Below are 9,740 nucleotides of genomic sequence, written 5' to 3' on the forward strand. Positions count from 1 at the left end.
CTTTAAAAAATGATAAAAACAACAACAAAAAACAACCCAGAAAAACAATTATAATCCCTCAATGCATCCCACAATGATAGGAATAAACTTAAAAAGCAGCATCTTAACATTAGAAAGTTTTAGGTACACCCCCACCCCCTCTTTAAAAGGCTAATTACTAAAACAGTTTCAAGTTTATCAAAGTGTGTGATGAGGCGGCATGACAGGGAAGATGGCAGGAGGAGGGCTGCTGACTTTTCAGTCCAAGTCTATGGGAATTCTACCTTCTCTCCTAACCACTAAGTTGCCTGTGCTGCCTCTGTAGGTAACATATTGACAGGAATCGCCCAACACCTGCAAGAACTGCCAGTACTGCCTCCTCCCTCCTGTCCACCTCTTACCTTGGGCCTCCAGGTAAGATTTGGTAAGAATGAGCAGCAATGATAAGAATCAAGGTTACCTTTCTTTCTAATGGAAATGAAATGTCCTCCTTGGTCAAAGGCAACAAAGCTTATCCTCAACATAGCCCCCCACCCAGGTGGTGGTGGTAGGTGCTGTTGACTCGATCCCAACTTCTGGTGTGCCCTCTCGTGCAGAGCAGATCCCAACTTCTGGTGTGCCCTCTCGTGCAGAGCAGAGCTGCCCCATAGGGTATTCTAGCACAGTTACTAGACATTTCACTAATACCTGTTACTGAGCACTGGAGAGAATAAACAACCGTTCAGACTAACAAGACTGCACTCAAGAGCTTTCCAGAGAGGATCGCTCTCCTAGGAATAGCTGTGCACTTACTTATTTGCAAAACGCTCTTGAGAACATGTATCATTACCTTCTTTTCAGAGATTAAGAGATGAGGCTGTGGCTTGACAGTGGATCAATGGCAGAGCCAGGGAGAAAACCCAGTGTTCATTAACGCTGAATTCCTACCTTCCTAAGTTCATATTCCTTTGGGAAGAAAAATTGAAATATTATGTACTGGGCTCTCTTGGTTGGTGTGTGTGTGTGTCATAAAACTTTCACGGAAGACAAGTGGTGATTGGGATAAACCTAATACTAGGATATTGACATCTAACCCATTAGTACTGTCATTAGAAATGACAACGGACAAAACATAAATTGAGGGTTACGTCATTGAGTTTCTGGGGTCTGGTTGGTGCTCCCTGCAACTGTCGTGTTTCAGTTATAATTCTTAAAATAAAGGGGAATTACAAAATAAATACCAAAGCCTGTCCCTGATGCGATCTTGACAAAAAAGCACAGAGGTGAGGAGGGGAAATGTGAGAGGGACGCATGCAATAACCAGGTGGGGCCATTCTACTGGACATCCAGAGCGAGGGAGACAGTGGCCCCTTCCACTCTCTAACTAGATTGGCTCAAAGGTGGGTTGTGAGAGGGGAACGGCAACAAGAAACAGCCAGTAGGACCAAGCCAGCTTCTTCTCCCAGCCCGGGGCCTCTGAGCCTGGCAGTTTGGATCTCAACAAGAGGCTCCCACCTTGATAGTTTAATTGTTCGGCATGCAGCTGTTGGAATCCTTGGACAGTATGTCAGAATACAGGGGCACACTCCTGGGAGGATTTGTACGTGACCAGTTTCCAAAATCAATCCTGGGTAATGCCCCAAAGGCTGCCGGCAACAAAGGAAGTTAGCCTTCCCAGCAGGGGGTGAAGAAGAGTCAGTATGGAGAGCCAAGAGATCCCTGTGCTTCTGGCTTGTCAGTGGGCACCCAAAAGCAGAAAGCCATCGGGGTCCATTAGGAAGTAATGCTCAGAGTAGAAGTGACCTCAGCTGATCAATTCAGGATTTTGGGAAGAGGCTTTTGAGCTCCCTGATTAAACTTCCCAGCATTCTTTATTTGCCCACTGTGTATTTTAGTCATTTGATTTGGTGTTCTTACTACAATGGCAACGACCTTGTGGAGGCAAGGCCAATAGCTACTTCCACAACACGAACCCAACGTCTCTTGGTACTTTTCCAGCCTGCCTTTGCCCTGACCCAATAGATTCACTAGGTGAGTTGGTACTTCCTCACCCTTAGTACCCAGGTCAACTCCTTCATGTGTGGACCAGAACTGGTGTCGCAGCCCTGCTGCGTTCAGCCACACCTAGCCGCCTCATGTCACCTCAGGTAAGAAACTGGCTGACTTTATTTGTGGCACGACATTCGCCAAGTTCCCTGATTCTCCTGTGCAACTTGCAGCCCTGACAATGACTGGTCTGCTTCAACCTCATTTTCCTTTCCTGTACTTTGTAGCTTGCTTTTTGATATTTCTGAGATGACCCTGTAAACGTGAGAACTCAGCGATCTGAGGTACTTCACATAAACACACTCAATTATCAGTCTTTCATTTTGTTGAAAACAAGAACACAGGAAAAGAAGTCCCCCTGCCCTCTCCCTCAGAAGATATGCATCTCCCCACTCAACGCCCAGTGGCTACCTCTGCACCACATCACTGATTTCCTGTACACATGACAATAAATTATTAAGGACAGGGTTTGCCCCGGGTCCCCCAGCAGCGGCTGACGACACCTGCAGCTCCTGCAGGCTGAGTTCCAGTTTGCTCACGGCTTCTCGGAAGGCAAATTTGTTGCGGGTTTGAGGGATGCAGTCCACGTAGCCTGAGCAGTAGTCGAGCAGCTGGTGTCCAGTGTCCACCAGCTGGCTGTTGGGCACAGGTTCCGTGACTGCGCTGGACAGTAGGTCAGCACATGCCAGCAGGGCCTCTTTGCTGATTTTGTCTGCTGAGATTTTCTCAGCTGCCTGTTTGGTTTTTCTCAAAGCCACTTTAGTACCTGCTGTGCCGTTGGCCATTTTGGCTGGCGAGATGGAAGCTGTGGGCAGAGGCACTTGAGGGGGAGGCACTGCTGGCCTCCCAGCTTTCCCACTGATGGGTACGGCCCCGGGCACTGCCTTTTTCCCACCATCCTGGGTTTCTGGTGCGGGCTGTGCTGCCGCAGGAGTACTCGGCTCTTCTGGAGGGTCTGAGACCGTGGACGGATGCTGCAGTAGTCGCATGACTGGTGGGGGTGGCGGGGCACACTTTGGTTTTACCCGTCGGGGTCGGTCCTTGTCTCCAGGGGCTGAGACCTGATGCTCGGATAAGAGCTTAAACTTGTTCCCCTGAGAGTCTGTGCCGATGAGCTGCACGTCTGCTGGAGTGTGTTTCAGAGTGGGGGAGATCAGGACGGGCACTTTGTGGTTGTGAGTGGTTGGCAGGACTGCCGCCCCCTTGGCTGGAGATGACCACCCTGGCTGTTCTCCATCTTCTGGAACTCCAGCCATCCCAAGCCGGCTCCCACCATTCCTCTCCTTGCTCTTGGGGGCAGCCGCCACTCCCGCCACCCCCAGCCCCGGAGAGTCCTTCTCTGGACCGGCTGGTTCCCCAGAGGCAGTTCTGAGAGGGAGCGCTGTGGCCCCTCTGGGCAGGAGTTTGGCTTTTGGTCTCTCCCTGGCTGGAGCAGCACCTTCCTCCGACTTTTTGGGAAGCAAGTCATTGGACCTACCCACATTCTCTTCTGGCTGAGAGGAGGCAGACACTGTCCTTTCCAGCTGGAGTTTGGCCCTCTGGCAGTTCCTGGGGAGAGTCATAGCCATCCTATCCTGCTCTGGAAGCCCTGAGGACACGGAAGATGTTGAGTTGGACCTTGGAAAAGGCTTGGAGGCGTCGTCACTGGCTGGGGGTTTGCCTGCTCGTAAGCCCAGCGTCTTTTTTATTAAACGTGGTGTAAAGAAGCCTGTGATGCCAGACCACCCACCCCCAGCAGTGCCACTCCCCCCACCCCCACCCCCATCGTCATTACAAAGGTTCCTCTGTGCAAAGCTCCCCCCATAGCACTTGGGCGGCACCAGGTTCGCCTCTTGCTGGGCAGGCATGAAAGAGAACCCATCGGCATGCTGCAGAGAAGCAACAGATGAGAAGTTACCCGTGAGCTCATATTTCTTGTGGGGCTGATTCTCCATTTCTCGGAAGGAACTGCTGCGTTTGGGGGGTGTGGGAGCATTCCTCTTTTTCATGAAGGAGCTGAAGAAGCCTCCTTTCCTATCCCTGGTGAAGCAGGTCTCTTTGGCATCTTCCAAGAGGCTGCTGGGGGACTTGTCTCTCTGCTTTCGAGGCAGGGCTGGGGACCCGCTGGGGGCCTGTGCACTTCTGATGAACCCTGCTGAGAAACAGTCACTTACTCATGTGAAAGAAGGGAATCCATTTCACCTAAGCTATTAAGGCTCAACTGTTAAGAGTCCTGTTAGCATCTATTAAATCTCAGGTGTGTGGTGGGACTGGATTAATGCATTAATGGATTAATGCAATACCACACTAGACTGAGTTGGTATTCTAAATCACTGGGGGCTGGGGGAGGTAAATGGGAATAAAAAATCTGCTGGTTATTACCTCAGCATCCATCTTTTCTCTAAAAGGTACAGCACAACCTGCCCATATCTTATCAGGCTCAAGGAAGTTTTCCCCAGCACTATATAAGCAGTAACTATTTGAAAATCAGGAGCTAAGGAGATGGAGCTAGAGGCAGAGCCAGAAGGTTAGATGAACACTGGCAATGGAGAGCCAATGATAGGTAAATAACTATCCCACCTTTGTCAGGATAGATAAGCATGAATGCTTATCTCCAAACAAGGCAGCCATCTCAGAAAGGTCTGCTGCGATGCTGCTTCCTGGGGACCTGTACCTGGCGCGGAGCTGGCGGCAGAATTCTCTGTGCCGTCGGGCGCCCCTTCGATGTTCTCCTTGTTCTCCACCTGCTTCTTCAAGGTCCGGATCTTAGAAGGAAGTATAGGTAATCGGGGCAGGTGTGGAACAACAGATGAGGAGGAGGCGGCTCTCCCAAGCTCCTCGGCTACCTCTGTTAGGAAGACAAGGAGACTTCTAAAAAACAATTTCATAACAGAGGAAAGGAGGTGTTTTTGAAGAAAAACTGAGAAGGAACTAGAGAACAGAATCTCAAAATATCTGCCTGGAACCTCAGAGAAGGTATCTGCTTTTGCGCCAACACTGCTGCATATTCACCCATGCTGTTGCACCTGACTGGTCTTTCTTTCCCATCACTGTGTGTGTCCTGCCTGCAACTACGCCGCCATTTGTTCTTTTGTCCTCATTGATGGATCTTGAGGTTATTTCCAGATTTGAGCAAGTATGCATAATGTTAGAAATATCCTTCTGAAAAAACAAATATCCTTCTACTTGTCTTTTAAGTAAATAAACCAAGGAGTGGAGACAGTTGGGTCTGGGTGCATTCCGCGTTAACGGGAATCATCAAACTGCCTTCAAAATAGCTGATCCAATTTACTCTCCCATAGGCAATGTGTATAAGCACGAGTTCTGGGTGGGCTATATGTTTGCCAAACTGGATGCCTTCGGGCTTTCTTTTCAGCCTTTCTCACAGGTATGTGACATTTTCATTTTCTGCTTCAACATGAGTGATGCCGAACAGGACTTCATGCTTATGGGTCAATTGACTGTCCTAGTTTACTAAATACGTACCAGTTCAAAGGTCGACCAAAGCACACAACACTGCAGACATTCTGATTATCAGGTTGCACTTTGCAATAAAAAGGACAGTAAACACAATCCATCCCAATTCATGAAGTTAAGTCTATTAAGATCCTGAAAAAAGTGTTCACCCATTATTATGTTCTTCTGGCTGAATATAACTTGGCCAAGAGTTTGGTGGCTTTTATTGAGGTAAAGGCATACTTTGCTACTCCTTCTTGGACAAAACTGAACCAGCTACAAGTCCGTTGTGACATTTTTGTAATTATTTTTTTTAAATTAAGTACGTACACCAGTGTGCACATGGCATATAACCCATGCTATGCCGATGAGATTCCTTTCCTGGTGTCTTCTGTGCATAGCACCTGGGAGACCAGCATTCTCTTGTCATGAGCTAGAAAGACATGGCCTTAGGAATGCTAGCAACTGTATCCCACACCATTTGGAGTAATCTGAGGAAAAGATGGACGTAGGAGAGAAATGAAGCACTGGATGGGAGTCAGCATGGGAAGGAATTCTTTCTCACTCTCCTTCCTGTTGAGAGGCAAGAGAAGGAGGAAAACCTAAAGCTACCACCGTCCCTGACTTCAACTAGTCCTGGCATTAGCAACCCCCTTATTTTCCCTCCGATTGGTTAGAAAGCCAAGAACAACTCCTTTCATTGCTTGCAGAAGTTTAAGTTGGGTCTCTTTCATGCACAACTGACTAATACACAACAATATATTAAAACAAGGACTTTGTCTTTTCTCTTAACCTACCGTAGTACTAGAGCACTGATGGCGTAGTGGGTTGAGATTGGACTGCTAACCTCAAGGCCAACAGTTTGAAACCACCAGCCAGCTCTGCAGGACAAGTAGCTTTGAAAATTGTTAAGGGATAGTTATCTAAAAGGATTAAACATCTTCCAAGAGCAGTAGACAAATATAAGGATTCAACAAGTTAAAAATTGACACAAAGTACCAAAGAAACAGGCACTGTTTTTTGGCTGATAGTCACGATTCCTAGCACTCTGGCTCCATAGGAAACAAGTACACAGTGGATGGAGGAGTGCCGGGGCAGGCAGCTGCTCGGGCAGGGGTCCACAGGGCCAGGTGGGCCCTCTCCAATCTACAACAGTTCCAGGCATCAAAGGACTAGGGTGGATTCAAGTTTCATTAAACGTTGGTATTGTACACCTCCTTTTCCTTTCTTCTTACCTGCTACCATCAATTAGTAGTGGAAGGAGACAAAAATGAACTTGCTTGATGTCACATGATTCTAAGAATTTGAATACAAGTTGTTAACCCTGAGTTCAGTTATGGGGAGCATTTGAAGTTTGAAAGAATGTTTACAAAAGTACAGGACTATCAAAGTGTCTGATGGGTAGGTGTAATTAGGAATTCTTTTACTTCTGCAGATAATTTTAGAGAAGAGACTGCCTGTATGTGTACATACACTGGTGTTTTAAACAAGAAAGGTGTTCTCTCTGTGCAGTTTGACTTAACTTGCTTATTCTAAACCTCTTTCCATGTATTGCATTTGAGAGTATTACTTAAATATTCAATTCTATAAACCTAGTGATGAATAGTCTGGGAGATATTTAAACGCTTTACCTTTTCAGTACTATAAAATACACACTGGTGCAATGCCCGTGTAGCTAATTACCTTTGTTCACACCAAAATAAACAAAAGCCAAACTCACTGCCATTGAGTTGATTCCAAATCATAGACCCTATAGGATAGGGTATACTGTCCCTTTGGGCTTCCCAAACTGTCATTCTATATGGGAATAGAGAACCTATCTTTATTCCTTAGCAGCTCAGTGAATTATTTTTTCCTTAAGATCGATTTCTAAATGTAATTTCTAGATACTTTTATGACTTGGTACCGCCTTTGTGGATGTGGTTCTGGGAGCTAGATTTAAAAAACAGCAGCAGCAACAACAAAAATCTACCAGACTTATTTTCTGTATTTTGGTCAGTCTTTTAGTGTACAGTTTCTAGTATTTATAAATCTACTAGATATGAGGTTGAAAGGCTACTACAATTCATTTTCCTAAAAGAAGAAAAACTGAAAACCAAAAACTAGTTTGGGCCAAAGTTTACAGAATAAATTTGTCTTGTGCGTGTGACATTGATTGTGATCTTGACCCGGGCAGCACTCTTCCTACTTCTTCTCTGGGTTCACTATTTAATTAGTCCTTTCCTAACCCTCTGCCTTCTCCAGCATCCCTGGACCTGATCTGCTGGCATCTTTTTCATATTTATTACTTCCTCTTCTTTCACCTACATCATGTGTTGCTACTTAAAGAATGAAATTACTAATTGTTTTTTTCTACTGAAGAGACAATTTCTCAACAACTCAAGAGCAACCTTACAGACAAAGTAGAAAAGCCTCATCTTTCTCCATGGGGCAGCTGGTGGGTTTGAACTGCTGATCTTGTGGTTAGCAGACTAATGCATAACCCACTTTGTCACCAGGGTTCCTGAATTAATTTCTATTAAGATATAATGTCAATATTAACGATACTCAATAGACACACCCACCCACAGCCGAACAAATAATTCACGACTGTTGCGTGGATTTCAATTCATAGCAATCCTATGGGATAGAGAACTGCCTCATCTTTCCTCCATGGAGCAGCTTTGAAGCACCCACCCTTTGATTAGCAGCTCAACATATAATTAGGGCTCCAGAGACATGAAGGCACAGTGGAAATGGGGGAAATAAAACTATTAAAGGCTAAAAGTTAATTCAGTATCTTGAAATGGAGTCCCAGGCTACGAGACCAACGTTCTGAAATGTTATTAAAACACACCACTCAGAACTAGCCACCAACAGTAAATTCACCAGATTCTTACCACAACTGATATTTTTAAAATTTGGGTGAACTGATTCAGTTCAAAGTGTTACTTCTTAGAAAACAAAGACAGTATATAAAATGGATAGCAACCAAATCTCTGCCAGGCCGAGTTTGAGCGACATGAAAACGAGTGTGCTCTGCTCAAGGATGGTCCTGCCAATGACCCAATGCCCCTGAAAAAGATGCATGACCTCTCCTGACTTCCCATTCCCAGGCTTTCGCATCCAATTTTCCCATGTTGGATCATTTTAAAATTTTCAGTCTGTTTCAGTTTTGTGTCATTGTCTATAACTGAACCAGCTCAACGCCCTGATTCCTACCTTCAGAAATACTGGAGTCATGGAACATGGTTTCAAAAGCTTGATGAGTTTCCGCAAAAGAAGGCCTGTCAGCAGGGCTCCACTTCCAGCCTGTACATAACGAAGAGTAAAACTTCTAAGAGAATATTCCAGCGGCACAGCTGATGAGGAGCTCAGTGCATCATATGCATGCTTGTTACAGCTCAGGCACCTTCACCAGAATAGCAACACAGCAGCTTCCCAGTTCCCGACTCAGAGCACACAAAACACATTTGTCGACATTGGTCCTTTTAGATATTAGCCTCCATTTCTGTTCCTTCTCTTACAGAAAGAGGAAAGGTTGGGAGACGGATAAAATGAAGGAAGTAGAAACTTGTCTAACTCACACTTCACTTTGTAAATAACCAGCTGCTTATATTCCGAGGCCAGAAAGAGGAATTTAGGGCTTTCATTTGCAAAACGCAGGGAAGAAGGGAAAGCCAATGCTCAAAAACAAAGTCATAACCCTGGGCTAAATGCTAAGGGCGTGCAATATAGTAGCAAGGGGATCAAAGCAATGAAGTCCCCAGGGAATAACAAAAATAGACTTTGGGACCAGGGTGTGGCACCCTATCAGACTTGACCTGAAAACACTCAAACAGCAAACAGTCCTGGAACTATTTATAGGCTTTTCTTTTTCTTTTTTGTCCTTAGTTTTGTTGTTGATTTTGTTTTGTTTTGCTCTGCCTTGTTTTGGTGCTTATTATTATCTCTGTCTGTCTAGATAAGATAGGCGGGAACAATCTGGAGGAGAAAACAACAGGACCCATGGTTCTAGGGAAGACATGGGAGAAAGGATGGGGAGGAGGGGGCAAGAAAATGGGTGTTTACAAACCCAGGGACAAAAAGGAACAAGTGTTCTAAAATGATGGCAGGAGGACATAGGATACCTGGTAGGGCTTGATCAAGGGAAAGTAACTGAGCGGAATTACAGAAACCCGAATAAAGGTTGAACATTGTGGTTGGAGGTGGGGGAGCCAGCCCCCCACCACGAATCACGGTTTCCCCGTTCGATAGGCACAATTGTATGGTTGAGATATATAAGTATTAAAGTCATAAAGAGCATGAGAGATAGAAGAGAG

The 9,740-nt window shown here is 45.7% G+C and overlaps 1 protein-coding gene across 7 annotated transcripts in view; it reads right to left on the reverse strand.

Moving 5' to 3' along the window:
• Positions 1-585: 585 nt before the first annotated feature.
• Positions 586-9,740, reverse strand: part of ABL2 (ABL proto-oncogene 2, non-receptor tyrosine kinase) — a 131,794-nt gene continuing 122,639 nt past the window's right edge. For 2 of the 7 annotated variants that reach the window (XM_004706706.2, XM_004706705.2), the window contains 4 exons: positions 8,641-8,730; positions 4,658-4,831; positions 3,902-4,135; positions 586-3,592 (listed from right to left, as the gene is read on the reverse strand). In XM_004706706.2, the coding sequence (XP_004706763.1) occupies positions 2,412-3,592; positions 3,902-4,135; positions 4,658-4,831; positions 8,641-8,730 (1,679 nt within the window). In that variant the 3' untranslated portion in view covers positions 586-2,411. Of the gene's footprint in view, positions 4,139-4,657; positions 4,832-8,640; positions 8,731-9,740 lie in introns of all 7 variants that reach the window. The other 5 variants (XM_004706704.2, XM_004706702.2, XM_045297912.1 and 2 more) reach the window with 3 other exon arrangements.

The sequence above is a fragment of the Echinops telfairi genome, unplaced genomic scaffold (assembly GCF_000313985.2).
Source record: "Echinops telfairi isolate 266 unplaced genomic scaffold, ASM31398v2 ScPeMD7_7424;HRSCAF=8462, whole genome shotgun sequence".
Classification (NCBI taxonomy): domain Eukaryota; kingdom Metazoa; phylum Chordata; class Mammalia; order Afrosoricida; family Tenrecidae; genus Echinops; species Echinops telfairi.